Here is a 17,205-nt window from a genome sequence, read left to right on the forward strand (position 1 = left end):
GCTGCCGGGCTGAGCACAGGGGTTATAATCAGCCAGGATTTATGGAGAAAACCGAAATCCCGAGCTGTTCTGGTCATTAATCAGAAATTCTTTGCTCAGTTCCCAAACCGTTTCCCTGGGGATCTCCTCACTGGGACCCCCCCACTCCACAGCCCCCTCCCCAGGGGTGGCAGCTCCTTCACTGCAGGCACAGGGGCTGGGGTGGGGAGGGACCCCAGGCTCTGGAATTATCCAAGCCCCCCCCATGGATAAATAAATCGCCATGGATGCATCGGAATAAACCTCAGCAGGCCCCCTCGCCTTCAAATCCCACCTCTGTCCCTACAGGGTTTTATTTGGGGGGGATGGGACCTTGCTGTCAGACTCGGTTCTGCATTTAAGATGGGGGGGAAGGAATGAAATCAGGGCAAAGCTTTGCCGACGCGTTGGGATCGTCGCCGTCCGCGTTTTAATGTGATTTATGCCTGGATTTCTAAATCCAGCCACTGACTGCACGCTTTAAATATAGCTCCAAAAACACCCTGAAAACGTGTAGTAAGCACTTTAGGAACAGCGGGCGGAAAGGATGCACAGCACCCCCCCGGCTCAGGATGGGGAACACGGAAGGGGATTTGTGGGGGAAAAAAGGGGATTTTGGGGGTCCAGCAGATGGGGATGGGGGTCCAGCAGGGCCTGTGGGTGCAGAATCGAGAGCTGGGTTGGCAGCGAAGGGGTGGGTGTTTCCCACCCCCCACACATTGGCAGCCCCCCAAAACGGGGGAGATGCGTTGGGAGTGGGGGACATCGGTTTGCTTTGCCTCCCACATGTCCAGAGAGCCTCCCCCAGCCCCAAATTCCGCCCCCCCGTCCTACCTGCATCCCGGGAGGGGGGGCAGTGCCCGGTGTGGGGCTGGGGGCTGCGAGCCCCGCACCGCTCCGCCGCCTCCTGCCCCGGGCACCGGGAATGCCGCGCTCGTCCGGGGACGGGAGAGAAGGCGAGGATGGGAAAAAAAAAAAAAAAAAAGAAGAAAAACAAAACAAACCCAACCAGGAAGGAACGCCAAACCAAAACAAAATGGAGAATAAATAGGTGGGGGTGGGGGAGGGAAGGGAAAATTAAAAGAAATTTAAGGAAAAAGCGCGAGGGGAGAGACGGAGGGAGCGGAGCCGGGCGCGCAGGGCGGGAGGGGGGTGCCCCCTCCCCGGGGGGGGGCGGGGGGCGGCCCGGGGGCGGGCGGCACCGTGGGAACCTGCCGGGAGCCCGGGGCACCGGGATCGGGACGGGAATGGGGATGGGGATGGGGATGGGAAAGGGAATGGGGGGGCACAACGCGGTGCGGCTGCTCGCGGGACATCCCACCCCCCCCCCTCCACTTCCCGGCCCCGATGTTATTTTTAATAAAAATCGGTATTTTTTGCAGAAAGCGCTGTTTGCGGCAAAGCTTTGGCGCGGGGCGAAACGCGGGAGCGGCCGTCGCCCCCCCAGAATTGCGCGGGGTACTCGCAGCCCCCCCATTGCGGTGCTGCAGGGGTGGGGGGGATTATTGGGGGAAATAATAGGGAAAAAAGCCAAGGGTGGCTGGGATTTCATGTGGAAAACGCTGGGAAAACAGGCGCGCCCGCAGCACCGCGCCGGAGAGGGAAAAATAATAATAACAACAATAATAATAACAATAACAATAATAATTAGAAAAACACGTATGTTGGATCGGAAGGGAGCTTTTTTTTTCTTTTTTATTTTTTGTTTTCCGAGGGTGTTTAGTAGCAGCGATGCCCCAGCCAAGAGCTGCTGTACAAGATGGCTCCCGGCCGGGGGAAGGGAAGGAGGAGGAGGAGGAGGAGGAAGGGCTGGAGTTGCAGGGAGGGGGGGCTGTCCCCCCCCCGCCCCGCCCGAGCTTGCTTTTTCTATTTTTTATTAGCATTTCCCTGATTTATGACATGCCAACCCCCCGGCCCGGGGACAGCGGCGGGGAGGTCCGGGCGTGAAGGCATTAAACATTTATAAAATATGCTTTTAAAGCCACATAAAAGCGATCAAACCATTAATATTTTTTTTTTTACCCCTCACCCCCAATTCCCCCGTTTTTTTTATTTGGGTTTACTAAAGAAGACTGAGAAAAGAAGCGCCCTCCCCTTGGAGGCTGCGGGGTTTGAGCCCTCGCCTCTGACGCAGTTTTGCTCTTAAATATAAATAAAAACATAAATATATAGTATTGTTATTTATTATTATTATTTTCGCGTTAAACCAGGGCCTTGAGCAGCGTGAGAGCTTTTCGACGAACTCGATTTTGCTTGGAATGTTTAAAAATAAGCAGATTTTTGGGGCAGTTTCTCCTCTTTTCTGGCCGATGTCCCGGTGGGCGCCTCGAAACTCCTATCCGGGAGGCTGGTGGGGGGGGACGCTTTATTATTATTACTTTTAATTTATACCGGATTAAAGTAGATTCTTTTTCCCTCCTCCCCTTTTTGGTTATAAAAGCCGATTTTTGTTCAATTAAGTAAAGAAGCGGGGAAGGAGGGGAGGTTTTGGCAGCGATGGGGTGTCCCCCCCCCACTTCTCCCCGAGGAATGCTCTGTGCTGCGCAAAGGGAAAAACACATTAAAAATAGGGGGGGAGGGAGAAAAATAAATTAAAAATAGAAAGGAAAAGAAAAAAGGAAAGAAAAGTAAAAGTTGGTGTGCTGGGGGGCCGCCCCGCTCACAACCCGGAGGGGGGGAGTGTGTGTGTGTGTCTCCTCCCCCAGCGTCCCTTTTCACCCTATTTTTGAATTTTTGGGAAGGCGGGGCCCGCAGGGAGGGCAGGGGACCCTCCCCCGCTCCCCCCCGGCCCTGAAAGGCCGCTTTGTCCGCGGCGGGGCCGTGGGAGAGGGCCCGGCGGCACTTCCCCCTCAGGCCTGCCCGGGCGGGATGAAGGATTTCAGGCGCACAGATAATGGAGGGGTCGCGGGGCGCTCCCCCCTCACGGCCCCGCTCGGCGCGGGGCGCCCGCGGCCGCTCCCCGCCAACCGCCCGCCCGCTCCGGGGGCAGCCTGGAAACAGCAGCGGGAGCGCCGGGGGCGGGGCGAGCGGGGGGCCTGGAAACAGCCGCCTGTTTACCCGCCGCTGAGTGACAGTCCGGCTGGCCAATGGGAAGGCGCAGGGAGGCCGCGGGCCCGCCCCCGCCGCGCGGAGAACAATGCGTGTTTCATAGCCCCGCCGCCGCCGTTTTTCCCTCCCCCATTCCCCCGTTTTTTCCCTCCCTCCCTCCCTCCCTCCCGCCCCGCGCTCGCGCTCCCCTTTTTTTTTTAAATAATTTTTTTTCCTCCCTAATTTTTTTTTTTTTGTATTCCTCTCTCTCTTTTTTTTTTTTTCCTTTTTTTTTTTTTTTTTTTTTTTTTTCCCTCCTCTTCCCTTAAGCGCCGCCGAGCCGCGCGCGCGGGGCCGGCCCGGGAAGGGGGGGGTGTGGAGGCGATGCTGCAGCTCGGCGGGGCCCCGCCGCTCCATGGCGCGGCCGCCACCGCGTCGCTCCCGCGCTGCTGCCCCTGAGGAGCGGAGCGGAGCAGCGGAGGAGCCGGGCGGCGGGCAGGGCGGCGAGACGGCACCCCCCGCCCCAGCCCCGCACCGCCGCCATGCCCCGCGACCAGGCGGCCTGACCGCGCCGAGGTAGGACCCGCACCCGGATCCGCACCCCGACCCCGGGGCGGCGGTCCCGTCTCCCTCCACCCCCCCCCCCCCGAACCCCCCTCTTCCGCCACATCCCTCCCGCTTTTTGCCCCCCTTTAGCCGTTTTCCCCTTTATTGATGACTTTCCAGCCGGGATCCGGCCGCTCCCGCAGCCCCCGGGGTGAGGCTCGCCCCGAGCAGCCACGCAGGCAGGGTTTAATTAATTTCAAAATCCACTCGAAAATAATTTTTTAAAAGCCCCAACGAAGCAAAGCAATGAGATTTTTGGGGGTATAATTTTAGCATTTCTCCCCTCTTTCTTTTTCTTCCTTGTTTTGTTTTTTTTTTTTTGTTTTTTTTTTTTAATCCTCCCTCCCCCGCGCTGGAGCAGCCGCCCGGGAGCCGGGACGGGCGGCGGGGCCGGAGCGGCGGCGGCTCCCGGGGCTCCGGTAGCGCTTGGAGAGGGTTTGAAGGCGAGAACCTCCACTTTATCCCCTCTGTGTTTATTACTTCTCGCTATCCCGGTGTAAAATACGGCGGCGAGTGGAGCCTTTCATCAGGCTGCGAGTACAAATATAGATAGTTTTATATATATGGTTGGGTTGGGGTTTTTGGTTTTTGTTTTTTTTTCGCTGTGCCGGGAAATGATAATACGGGTTTTGTTTTCCCGAGTGAAAGCGGCGCTGCGAAAAGGAAAAATAAAAAAGCCCAGCCCAAACAACAAGCCCAGTCGGTGGTTTGGAGCCGTGGGAATGAGCTCCAAAAGAAGCGAGAAACGGGGCTGCCGGAGAGATGCCGCCGCCGGAGCTCGCGGCGGGGGAGAAATTAAGAAAAGCGGGGAAAATAAAAAAAATTTAAGAACTGGGGAAAAAAAAGGAGGAAAAAGAAAGAAATAGAAGAAATATTTGAGTGGGTTTGGGGTTTTTTTTGTGTGGTTGTTATTCTGGGATTTGTGTGTTTGCTTTCCGGGGCGAAGTGCGGTGCCGCGTCCCCGCTGCTCGGTCCCGCCGGAGCCGGGCTGCGGGCGGGCGCTGCCCGGCGCGGCCGGGGCTGCGGGCGTGACAAATGTAACTCTTCGGAAAAAAAGTTTAAGTTCTTTAAATACTATTTTTAAATACTTAGGGTGTTTTTTTTTTTTTTTTTGTTTTTTTTTTTTTTTTGTCCCTGCCTTTTGCCACAAGTTTTCCTTAGATTTTTTTGTTTTTTCCTCCCCGCTTCTTTCCCGTTCTCTACCCTCCACTCCGGGAAGGTACGGGTGGGTTTGGGGGGGGGGGGGGGTGGGTATTTTTGGGGGTGGCTGTGAGCAGGGGGGTATCGGGGCATGTCGTCTCACCGCACCTCCCCCTTCTTTTTCTCCTTTGCAGGCAGCGCCGAGACCGCCGCGCCGGGGCTGGCTCCCTGCACCGCGCCATGGGACGCTTGGACGCCTTATTTTTGAAAACCATCTGATTTTTTGGGGGAGGAGGAGGAGGAGAAGGGGGGGTGGGGGGCGGGGGGGGGGGCGGGAAGGCGGTGGCGGGCATCGACAGCGATCCGGGAGACTCCGTGAAGCCGGCGAGTGGATGATGGATGGCCGAGATTTCGGGCCCCCCCGCTCGGTGCACGGCCCCCCTCCGCTGCTCTCCGGGCTGGCCATGGAGAGCCACCGCCTGGGAGCCACCGGCCGCCTGGCCCCCGCCGCTGGGCCCATGGCTGCCGGGCTCCCCGCCGCCCTCCAGCCCGGAAAATTCCTCGCATCGGGCATCAGCCTCCACTCCCACCCGGGTAAGGCTCCGCGGAACCCCCGCGCCTTCCCTGCCTTCCCTCCGTGGCGAACCCGGGATCGGGGTTTAACCCCCTGCCCCCCACCAAAAAAATACAAATCGTCGCGATAATTATATATATTTATGCGCTCGCAGCTTTTTTGCGTGTTTTCCCAAGTCTTTTCTGCCTCGCGTGGTTTTGATTTGGCGTAAAAAAAATAGGGGAATGGGGAAGAAGTACGAAAACAAATAGGGTGATGGTGGAAAAATAAGGGAATGGGGGAAAAATCGCGCTGATAGAAGTCCCCCCTTGCAGCGTACGGTTTTGTTGGCACTGAGGAAAATCCCCGCCGCGGCGGCTGCGGAATAAATCCGGGGAATAAATCCGATTTTCGGGAAAGCTGGGAGAGGCGCAGATCGGGTTGCGGAGGGAACGGGGCTGCGCTGCCCGGTGCTGCGCTTCCCGGACAGCCAAAAAAACCATCCCTGGGCTGGGAAAAAGGGGTAAAATGGGGCTCTTTTGGTGATTTCTTGCCCGGTACAGCCCGAGCCCCGCTGAGGTTCCGCTGCCTCCGGGCAGCGCTGCCGGCACCGCTAGTTTTGATTTTTTTTTTTCTTTTCTTTTTCTCCGCAATTCTTATTTTTTAAACCCGCCAACAAAGCTTCCATGCCATGTACAGTGACTACTCCCTCCTTGAATTTTTTCCCCCTTCTCGACGCATTTCATCCTCGGGCAGCCCCACGGCTGCATATCCATTTAAAAAAAATGAAAATAGAAGAGTAGACGCTGAAATATACGCAGTTTATTCCCCCCCCCCGCCCAATCAGCTTTTTATTTATTTGTTTAAATTACTTTTGTCTTTTGGAGGCTTTTGATTTTTTTTCCCTATTTCCGAGCTCCCTTTCCCAGCGGATCGCGGAGTCCGGCACTGCTGGGAGGAGGACGCTGCCGCACTCTCCTGCCCACGGTCCTGTAGGAGGGCACAAGGGATTTCTGACCGTTTGATTTCCCTCCCTGGCTCTATTTTAATTTTTATTTTTTTTCCGCTTTCTTTCCCCTGGGCGTGGAGAGGTGACTCGGAGTTTACTTTAGGCGTTGGGAGGGTGACAGGTTTTGCAATAATAAACCTGCTTTTCTCCCAGCCGCCCGGGATGAATGACTTTGAAATTTGCAAACCTGATTGCCAACATCTGCAGAGAAGGAAGCAGCCTGAATCGAGGGAAAAAGATTTATTAGTTTTAGACTAGGTGGCAGTGCCAATTTCCCAGGTGCTAAGAGGAGAGGTGTAAAGCGAATGGGGCTGTGAAGCCAAGCACATGGGCAAACACCTTATTTTTTCCGTACCTTTTGTCTTTTTTTTTTCCCCCTCCTTTTTTTTTTCTCCCTGGTTATTTTTTCCCCCTCTCCTCCACCTCCTAATGCAGCAGAATTTGGTCTTTGCAAAAATTCATCTGGACAATCTCAAGCCAAACCGAGATTGGATTCTTGGTATTTTTAAATTATTCTTATTTTTTATTGGGTAATTTTTTCTTTTTTTTTTTTTTTTAAGTTTTATTTCTCCTCCCAAAGTTTCCTTCTCCGAAGTTCAGGCAGGTCAGGAGGGAGGCACAGAGCTCTGGTCTCTCCAAGCTGACCAAGCTCCGTGATGCGGTCTGGGAGCTTTTTATCACACTGGGAGAAATCCTCAGATTTGGGTCTCCTCACAGAGGGAGTGGGGTGTATGATACCTCCAATTCTTTCTTACTGCGTTCTTATTTTATTTTTAAAATTATTTTTATTTTCATTTTTCTGGGAATTGTTTGAAATCCCGTGTCCCTGCACCTTAGTGGTCTCCCCGTCCACTCCCCGGCATGATCCTCGCAAAGCTCGGCTTTGTCACGGCAATTCCCAGTCAGGCTAAACTCCATTAAAAAGATCTGTACAATTAACAGCTGAAACTCCCATTAAACCACAGCAGCGGGATAGGCAGGGATATTTTTTTTGTTGTTGTTTTTTTACGGCTTTAACAATATCGCCTGAAATGATGATTGCTTCCTGCTACCGAGGCGCCCTTTGTAGGTTTGCGTTCGCGGTGCTGTTGGTGTGTGGTTTTGGTGCTTTTTTTTTTTTTTTTTTTGTTGTTGTTGTTGTGTTTTTTTGGGGGTTTGTTTTGTTTTTAGGAGGGGTGGAACGCAAAGGCTTGTGCAAGGGGTTAAGAAAAGTGGGCAGGAGGCGAAGCCTTTAAATAGAGCCAGTTCAAACCGATCCTTAAATACCGCCGGGCTGAAGAAAGAGACTCTTGAATCCGTCCCAGCGTCCTCCGAAAATAAATACGCCCCTGTAAAAATAGCACGATTGGCCATATTTGAGAATCCAGTTATGGCCGGCACCGACTCCTTGTTTTTCCCGTACCTTCTGCTCGCTCCCGCAGCCGGGCTCTGCCCCAGCGCCCAAGCGCCGCCGCCTGGGCTGTGTCCAGCGACCCCCGCACCCTCGGCTCCTCTCAGGGGGATTCCTGCTCCATGGTGGGGATTTCTGCTCCCTGCGGGCGGGGGGGACACGGGGACAGAAGCCCCTTTGTTGGAAGCGCAAGGAGGGAGGAGTGAGCTGGAGGCCAAGGCGGGAGCTGAGCCGGGGATGCCGTTCGCTGTCCCCCCTGTGCTCTTGGGCATCGCCATCTCCCCATCCCTGAGGAGGGCAGGGGGTGCTTTGTGGAAGGATAGCGGAGGAAAGGGAATGTTTGCAAAGGAATTTCATGCCTGGAGCTTGCTGGAAGGCTTAAAAAAAAGGCTGCAATTGATGGAATGAGGCAGCCGAGTCCATTAAAGCAAGGGCTCGCTCTGCTCTGCAGCAGCTCAAAATATGGAGGTTTATCGTTTTGTTCCTTCCCTATGCCGCTGTCTGTGGGTCCGGGTCTCAGCTCCATCCCGGAGGAGCGTGTTGTTCTTGGCAGGCTCTGTGTTTTGGGGAAGGTGGAAAAGGCTCCCTCGGACGCGATTGCGAAGGGCTGCTCTGGGACCGCGTCCCTGCCAGGCAGCACAGCAGCGGGGCTGTGTGTGAGCAAGGATCACCCATAGCCAAAAAAACCTCTCAGAGTTTAAAATAATATTAATAGTAATTAATAAAAATGTGCTTTTTGCTCTGTGCTGAGGTATCCTTTCTTGGGTGAGGGGGCTGCAGGAACAGATCTGTGTTTGTATAAAAGGATGCTCAGCCTCTTCCATTAAAAGATGCTTCAGAAGCACTTTTTAGTGCTCGGGCAAGGGGGCACACCACTATGGGCAGGGCTGACTAAATCCAGCTCCAAAGCGGTGGCTGGACGGAAAGCGGGCAGACAGAGCGAAGAGATTTTGGTTTCCCTGCTTTCCTACTTCACATTAGCAAGTGCATTCAAATGCAGGGATTTAAGGCAGATTGGAGACTGTCCTTGCTTCCAAGCCTGCTGTGCCCGGGGAGAAGTTTTCCAGACAGCTGGGCCAGGTAGGAGAATAGGAAAAGAAATAAAAATGCCCTTCCATCCCCCAGGACAGCGCTGCTGTGCCAGCAAAATCCCACTGTAGCCGTCCTTATAATGGCAAAATGGTGCTTCTGCTGAGCCCACAGATTTTGCAGGAGGCCTTGCTGTCGGCAATGCCAGTGGAAGCACAATTCACTCATCATGCTGCATCCATGCTAAACTTGCTTTGCTGATAGAGGGACTGGGATAACGTGGATTGGGCACTGGAGTGATCCGTGCCCTGCTTCTCCGTGTTTCTCGGAGCACGATGTCTCCCAGACCCGCAGTGGGATTTTGCCTCCGGTTTGGCACAGCTCTTTTTGGTCCTGTTTTGATGCTGCAAGGAAAATACCATCGGTGTTTAATGGCCCTTGAAATCGTGCTTCCCCCTCCCTGCCTGCCCGAGGGGTGGTGCAGGGGGCTCCTTGGGGCAGGGGCTCGGTGTAACACGGGAGGAATGCGGCCAGCCCGGAGACCTGCCTGCGAGGATGCCTCCCCTCCCTTGGGGCCCTGGTGAAACGAGATGCTTTTTGAGACGTGTTTTCAGGCAGAGCAGGGAGTGTGCCTGTCCCGGCAGGGCTCAGGCAGGTGGTGCTGGGCAGTGATGTTGTGCTGGGTCCCGTCACACTCCGCTCTTCACAGCCGGCATCCCCGGGGGTGGAGGAAGTGCCCGGCCATGGAGTGATGTCCCTGCAGCTCCCCCGGGCTGGCGGCCAACTCGTAGGCTGTGAGGAAGGCAGGAGCAGTGGCTGGGCTGAAATGGTGGTGGATTTGTGCATTTTTGGGAGCTTCCCACCCTGAGCTGCTGTGTTTCTCTAATGTCCCGGTGATTTTTCCCAAGGTTTTGGTGGGCTGTGGGGTTGCATTTCCATCCTTCAGGGGCAGTGGGAAGGAATGCTTCGTTGAAGTGCCCATCCCAAGCAGTTGTAGCTGGTAGGGATGTTGGGCTTGGAATGTGGACAAGAGCCCAAGGGCCAGTGTGGTGATGTAAACTTGCTGGGAGCAAGGTCCTGCGGGATCCTCTGCAGTGTGAGGATTTCCAACACCTTCCCAGGTGAATGCGCAGGAGTCTGTCCTTGCCTCTGGTAACACAAGGCTGGTGAAGGTGTCATTTATTGGTGTGGTTTCTAGCAGCCTTTCTCCCAGTTGGAGCGAGCCTTGCAGAGTACAGAGCCTTTGCCAGTACAGAGTCTCCTTGGTAGGGTTGGAAAACCACGGGTCCCGTCCCTGTCTGATGGTGTGCCAGAGAAAATCTGATCTGGAGGAAGAGCCGGCGCTAGAAATCCTAGCCGGGGGTGGCATGGGCCACTGGGCAGGTCCCTGGTGTTGGGGACAAGCTCCTGCTCTTTCCCAGCAGAACAGCTGTTGGAGAAATGGAAATCGCTGGGAATTAATCTCGCTGCAGACGCGGTTAGCAGAGCCGGGCTTTCGTAAGGGAAATTTTAGATCTCCTTCCTAGGATAACCTAGAGTAAAGCTGAAATTAGTTTATAATTATATAGTAAATAACCCCCCATCTCGTCATTTCACCATCTTCTGATGAATATGGAAATGAACATTGTTAATGGGAATTAACGTCATGATGGCAGCCGTCCAGGTGAGCGCCTTGCGGTTCGGCCGCGGCTGCGACCGGCGCGAGGGTGTCGGATCACCTCCCCGAGCTGGGGTTAGCGCCCGACGAGTCCAAACAAGGCCCCGTGTGTTTTCACCGTGCACTAAACTGGTCCAGTTAAAGCTCCAGGCAGGAGGTGGTGCAGGGAATCGGGGCCAGCCCAGCATGTGCTGACACGAAAGCTGCCGTGCCGGGACGAGGAGATGTTGGTCTGGGTTAGGTAACGTGATCCAGCATCGCCTGCTCGAGGTGCTGAGGACAAGGGAGGGCTTTGTTCAGCCTCGCTGCTGAAACGGAGCGCCCTGAACAACCTGAAAATGCAGGCAGGATGGAGGAGCCAAGGGCAGCCCTGAGCTCCCTGCCCATTGGAGCTGGGGCGAGGGAGCAGTGCTGTGTCCAGCTGCACAGCCTCTCGCTGGCTTTTCCAGCTTGGGATGCTCTTTGAAAACCAAACTTTGGGAGGGGACTGCTGCAGTGTGGCTGCCTCACCCTCACCACCAGGATTTGGCAGTTTCCTTCTCCCCATATATCCTCCCATCCCCGCATTTCAGGCTGGCTTCTCTCCGGGACACCACAGCTGGATGTCTGTGGGCATCACCACTCACCCACCAACCATCCCTCTCTGCTGTTTGTTTGCTTTGCTTATTGTTCCCTTCTCCCCAGCTCTTAAACAGCGGGGGACGGCGACCACCCAGCCCCTTTGGCTCGGTCCCCGCGGTGGGCGCTGGCTGGGGACGCGTGGCAGGAGCCCCCGGTGCAGCAGTGACAGTTGGGCTCGCTCCCCACGCCGCCAGGATCAGCTGCTGGGTGCACAATATGCTCCCGTTTTCCTCTCCAGCTGTTGCTGCTGACGGTTATGGGAAGCGAAAGGTAGTTGAGAGTTTGGCAGCGCTAAATCAGGGAAGTGATGGGCAGAAAGGAGGGGCAGAGAGGGGGGGGGCTCAGTGTGTCTGAGGCTGGGTTTTGTTTAAATCCAGCCAGATTGAAATAGTGGCAAAAGGATTGAAGTGACCTTGGGAATAAATTTTATTGCCGGCGTAGCAGTGGCCAAAGAGCCATTTTGAGGGAGCTGGATGCAGGCAGGCAAGCCAAACATGGTGGGCTTGGAGCAAGGGAAGGAGCAATATTCAGGAGGGATTATGTCTTTTTAGAGGAATAACAGAAATTTTAAGGCACTCAGCTCTGTCTTTCTGGAGCTGTATCCCCGGCAACTTCTGCAAGGTTGCTCCTTCTTCTGCCTCCATCCATCTTATCCTGACGCATCCCTGCCAGCAAAGAGCTCTTTTTATGTTTGGTAGTTGGATGTATTGCCCCTAATTCCCTTCATGCCCCCATCCCTTCTCAGCAGAAATCCCTGTGACTTGAATATGCTTTTAACACATTTTTAATTGCTGTTAATTAAAAAAATATTTAAAATATTAACGGCGGTGGCCGTTGTGCTGGGGAGGAAGGATTGGGCTGTGTGCTGCTGTGGATGAAGCAGCTCCCGTGTTATCGGCCGGCGCTGTGTGTCATCCCGGTGTTTGTGTCCTGGTCTGCTGGGCGTGGGGACATCCCACACGCCGTGTCACACACAAGCCGAGCAGACAGGGCTCCAGTGAGGAGAGATCCGGGCGGGTGAGTGAGGAAGGTGCAGGCACCTTGGCGGGTGCCGTGGAGCTCGGCTCCGCTCGGATGGGCAGGGCACGCCGTGCCAGGCTCCCGGAGTGTGCCGGGGCTTCCCTCTGCAATCCCGGCGCTGCAGCAGGGCTTTCTCCCTAATGAGATTAGTGACACAAAGCAGTAATTCTTCTGCTACTTTTAATGGATGTTCGGAGTTTGTGTGGGATCGGAAATTCCTGCTTTCATCAGATGAGCCCTCTCTGTGACTATTTTGTGGACACATCTTCCTTTCCTCGGCTTCAAGGCTGACAGTCATATTGGCACAAGTGTTTCAGGCTTTCCCCTCCTGTCCCCTGGACGTGGTGGATTTTATCTATGTCCTGCTTGAATCTCACCATCATCCCAAGCTGCTTTCATCTTGTGGAGGACACAAAAGCTTGGTGGCCTTCTTTGGACACACTAAACACAGGTGGGAGGAGGGAGAAGTGCAAAAGTCACTCTTGAACCATTTTTGCTGGTACTCCTTGGTCTCCCTAGTTGCAGATACATGTGTGTGTACATACATTTATAGGGCACCTATGTGGTGCCTCACCTGATGTAGGGCTGGCCGTCCCTGCCTGGTGTCATCAGGGCCAGCTTGGCAATTTGTCAAGAGCCCAAGGGCTTCTCTTCAATTTGAATACGGATTTGCATAATTCATCAGGAATTAAACCACACTGCCATAATATTTACCCATGCATTTATCTCCCATTATCAGCAGTGGGGAGGTGTGGGGTCCTGGGCATTTGCTGGCCACAGATACACCTTTGCTTCATGGTTCAGTGTTTTTTTGATGCAGAAAAGGTGGCATGGACTGATGTTCAAGAAAGTGTGGGAAGGGCAGCAGCATCTGGAAGGAAAAAATCTGAGTGTGGGGTCAATAGGAGAGACTTGGCTGAGATTTTGAGCCTGGTTTCTTAAGGAAAAGATTGTTATGAGATTGTGATCTGTGTGTGGATCCCTTTCTTCCACCCCCAAATACCTGCAGCCCATCACTGAATTTTTCCCAGGGTGGTTTCAGTCCCTGCAGATGCTGTTTAAGTAAGTGCTGGGCTTTGGGAGAGGAATGCATTCACTCCTGTGGCACACAGAGCAGCACATGCTGATCTGGGACCATCCAGCTTCACCTTGCACTCACTGTGTCCTGGCTATGCTGTATCCAAGGGGAATCATGAAGCCAGAGCTGACGGATTCGTTTGGGTCATCGGCAATGTCCTTGCTGCACCCTGGGCTGTTTCTCAGAGCTGATCCCCTTTTGCTGCTGGCCCCCAGTGTTGGGCTCAGTGACTGCTGAGCACACAGGCAGTGGTGATGTGGTGGTGCCCAGCTCTGCTCGTGGGGCCGTGCCTCAGTTTTGCCTTGCAGTGCCACCCCCTTTGCCAAGCACCCCGAGAGGTGCCGAGCCGCAGCAGCCGCTTTGCAGACGGGAGGGTTTAAAATAAGCAGCGGCGGAGGCTGCGTCTCCCGGGCTTTGAGTCATCCCCGCTCGTGCTGACTGCGCCTGGCAGGAGCCTGGAAGGCAAAACAAACCCACATCCAGCTGCCACCTCCCCGCCAGATGTTCGTGGTGGGGTGGCTGGTTGGGTTTCGGTGCTGGATCCACCGGCGGAGCAGATGGAGCTGCTGCGGGGAGATGCCACCTCTCTGGTGGCTGTGGTGAAACCCTGGTGGAACTGGTGGCCTGGGGCAGTCCCCAGCTTGGGGAGGACCATGGGGAGGAAGGGGTGAGATGGGCAGCACTGGTCTGGCACTGTGCAGGCCTGGGTTTGCGGGATGAGGGGTGCTGAGGCTCCTTCCAGCGCTCCTGACCTTGGGTGTGGTGGGACCATTCTGCCTGTGAGCTGTCGCTGTGCTGGACAGGAGGACAGGCAGGGAGGAACCCAGGGGTGATCCTGCTGTGAACCCCCTCTCATCACCCCATGCAGAGGTAAGGCAGCCAGGCCAGTGGGTATCCATGGCCAGTGATGGAGAGCAGAGGAGAGGAGCAGGCAGGTGGCATTTACCTTTCCGTGGGCACCTGGTGTGTGTCCAGGGCTGGTGCTGCCCATCACACAGCAGAGTTTAATTTCTCAATGGGAGGGCAGGGAGATGATGCTGCACAGTCCCATTTAACCTGCTAGTGACCTGATCTTAAGTCATTGTGGCTGAAAATAGACCGTGTTCCCTCCAGGGCATGGCTAATGGTGCTGGGAAAGCTGGGATCTCTCTTTGAAGGCTGATTTAATTGCTGCTGGCAGGCACTCAGTGCAGGTGATGTGGGGACCAGCACTGGTGCCATCCCACAATAACCTCCCCCACCGAGCTCCTGAAGCTCTCCTGGCTCTGGCAGGGAAGGTAACGAGCTCTTTTCTAATGAAGGCACGGACAGTGCGTGGGTGGTGCCTGGTTAAATATACGGGCAGGGCTTGGGAGGGGGGGGCTGTCTTGTTTGTATCATCTTCTGCACTGAGTTTGGGTGATTTTAAAAAAAATAAGATTTTAAAAATGGAGTGGGTTAAATTTCTGTGCTTAGGAAGGAGGGGGAGCACCTGTACTAAAAGTGTGCATCCAGTGCAAGGAGCAGAGGCAGTCTTGCTGGACACCAGTGGGTAAAGAATCTTCAACATGATGAAGGATGAACCAGAGCAAAGGCATTTTCATGCTGTCCTAAAAAATCAGGAGAAAGGCAAGGCTGCAATCTAGCAGCCAGGTTCTGCATTCCTGAAGATTCTGCTAATCAGTTTGAGAGTTAAAATTATTATTTTTTCAATTTCCATACAGCATTTTAGTAAATGTGCTGCTGAAGACTCCATGGTGTCACTCCTTGCTGTTTAAGGCGAGCTGTGTGGTTGTGTGGTGAGAGCCTGGAGGTTTTGGTGGGCCCCTGTTGGGTAGTCAGGTTTAATTATGCCAGTGGAAAAGGAGAGACATCCGACGTGGTGGGGGATTTCAGGCTGGGGGCATGTGGGAGAAGCTTCTGTAGCAGCTGGCAGTGACCCAGGATTGTTGACACTGGTTTGGGTGTCAGGATTAGCGTGGGACCAGATCGCTGCTTCCCAGACCCCGTGTTTGAGGCTGAGTGGACTGGCTGCACATCGTGCCAAGAATCCCACTGGGATGGTTTCCATCTTGACCACCTTCAAGGAAAGGCCACCTTCACTTTGCCAGAGTGATTTGTGTCCCCACCTGGGTGGCTTCTTGCTGTCCCCATGGAGATGCTGCTAATGGGGAGCTGGTGGGTGACCTTTTGGGGGATCTTCAGAGTGTCCTGTTGGTGTCCTTTCCCTGAGGCATTGTCATACCTTGGATTGCCTTTAGTTGGTTGCGTGGTGGAAACTAAGTCTCCAGGACACTGGGGCAGAATCAGTCCCTTGAGCCACTTCCCATTTTCTCCTCCTCTGCCATCTCCAGGCTCTTGGGGCTGTTCCAGCTCCTGGGTGAGGAGGTGAGCGGCAGAGCTCGTCCTGATGTTATTTATTTCCATGGAAGCAGGAAACCCTCTCCTGCCCTGTGCTGACACCCTGCCCTTCAGTGTCCTGTGGCTGTGGGGGGCTGGTGATTCACCACGAGGGTGAAAATCATGGCATGGCACGGGCACGGGGGGAATGGCTGCGGGAGGACTGGTCGGAAAGCTGGCGCGGGCGCGCAGCGTTCCTGCGCTGACGCAGCTGCGAGCAATAGTAAATATTGAGCAAGAGCCACTTAAAAATAAAGCAGCCTGGACACAGATTCCCACGTGGAATAAAATAAAATTAAAAGAAACAATAGAGAGAGCCGTGCTGAGCTGGAGGGAGATTTCGCCTTGGCTTTTAAGGTAGTGATTTTTGCAGCTGAAGGAAAGCGGCGCGGCGCTGTTCAAGCCAGCGGAGTCTGGGAGTGCGGACCCCCCACTGGAGGATGCTGTCTCCGAGCACACCAGGGCCCTTAGAAGATTAAATGGGGAGTTAAATTGCCCTGGCTGTTCTGGATCCCGGGGATGGGATCGAAGGCTTTCAGGGGATGCAAAGAATTGAGGCTGTAAATTAGGGCTTTGAAGCTACTGCCAGTCCCGTGGCATGGGGTGTAAATATGGCTTTTGGGGCGGTTTTTGGCGCGGAGAGTGGTGGGTTGTGACATCAGCTTGTGCCTGCTGGGACAGGGATAGGGACAGGGATAGGGACCAGCCACCTCTGGAGTTCCAGGCACATCTGATCCTTGAGCTTTGGTTTCAGCCCGGCATGTTCAGGGGTTCGTATCGCTGGTGTCTCGTGCATGGCACGGAGTCAAAGCGTCTCCGGTGCCTCGGGTGTCACTGGAGCTGCCCCAGCAGGCAGGGGAGGAGGTGGCAAAGATTTACACTGTCAGCACTCCGCCTCGCAGCTGTTTGCAGCCATAAATGTGTGCATGAGGAATAGCTGAGGCTGTGCCTCACCGGGCTGCACGGGGCAGAGATGGGGAGGTGTGTGCTGCTGCAGGGGGAGGCTGGAAAGTCTTCCCTGGGAATCTGCTGCTTCTGCAGGGAGAGGATGAGGGATGCACCGATGGTGGTAAGCACAGGCAGCTGTGTGGTGTCTGTCCTGCTGGTGGTGGGAAGGAACTCACTGTGCTTGGACCTTCCCTGCTTTCCTCCCTTCCTCCCTGCCTGCCGGGGGGGACGTAAGCGTTTATCCAGCTGTTTGTGGCGTGGACTGTTGTCCCAGTTGGCTGCCTGTGAGGCTCTGCGGGCCGGACTGGGGAAGAGGTGATTGTGTTCCTGGCCAAGGGCGGCTGCAGCTCCTGCTCTGTGCCGTGCCCAGCGGCCCGCTGAGAACTGGCTGCCGCCGGGCTGCAAATCTCCCTTGAGTGCCTAGAGTTCAAAATGTCCCATGGAAATAAACCCAAATTCTTGCTGCTGTGTTTCCCAGCCCTGCTGGGCTCATATTGGAGAGTCCAAGGGGGTCAGGCTTTAGCCCCTTGCAGAGCACTATGTGATGCTAGCCTGAGTCCTGGCAATGTGCTCATCCATCATGGCCCAGGGAGCATTGGGAGAGATGCTGGCAGTTGGAAATATTTCATAAGTGGCAGAAATGTATAACGGGCTGATGGGGGAGAATTACTTCACTTCTCCCGGGGTGCTGGAGGCTACTGGTCTTCCGGTGCCAGGGCTGTGGCTTCTC

The 17,205-nt window shown here is 54.8% G+C and overlaps 1 protein-coding gene across 4 annotated transcripts in view; it reads left to right on the plus strand.

The window, feature by feature from the left end:
* The first annotated feature begins 3,405 nt into the window (after positions 1–3,405).
* Positions 3,406–17,205, plus strand: part of TNRC18 (trinucleotide repeat containing 18) — a 55,446-nt gene continuing 41,646 nt past the window's right edge. For all 4 annotated transcript variants that reach the window (XM_059484449.1, XM_059484451.1, XM_059484453.1 and 1 more), the window contains exons 1-2: positions 3,406–3,621; positions 4,986–5,385. In XM_059484449.1, the coding sequence (XP_059340432.1) occupies positions 5,184–5,385 (202 nt within the window). In that variant the 5' untranslated portion in view covers positions 3,406–3,621; positions 4,986–5,183. The remainder of the gene's footprint in view (positions 3,622–4,985; positions 5,386–17,205) is intronic.

This window comes from Ammospiza nelsoni, chromosome 17 (genome assembly GCF_027579445.1).
Source record: "Ammospiza nelsoni isolate bAmmNel1 chromosome 17, bAmmNel1.pri, whole genome shotgun sequence".
Lineage (NCBI taxonomy): Eukaryota > Metazoa > Chordata > Aves > Passeriformes > Passerellidae > Ammospiza > Ammospiza nelsoni.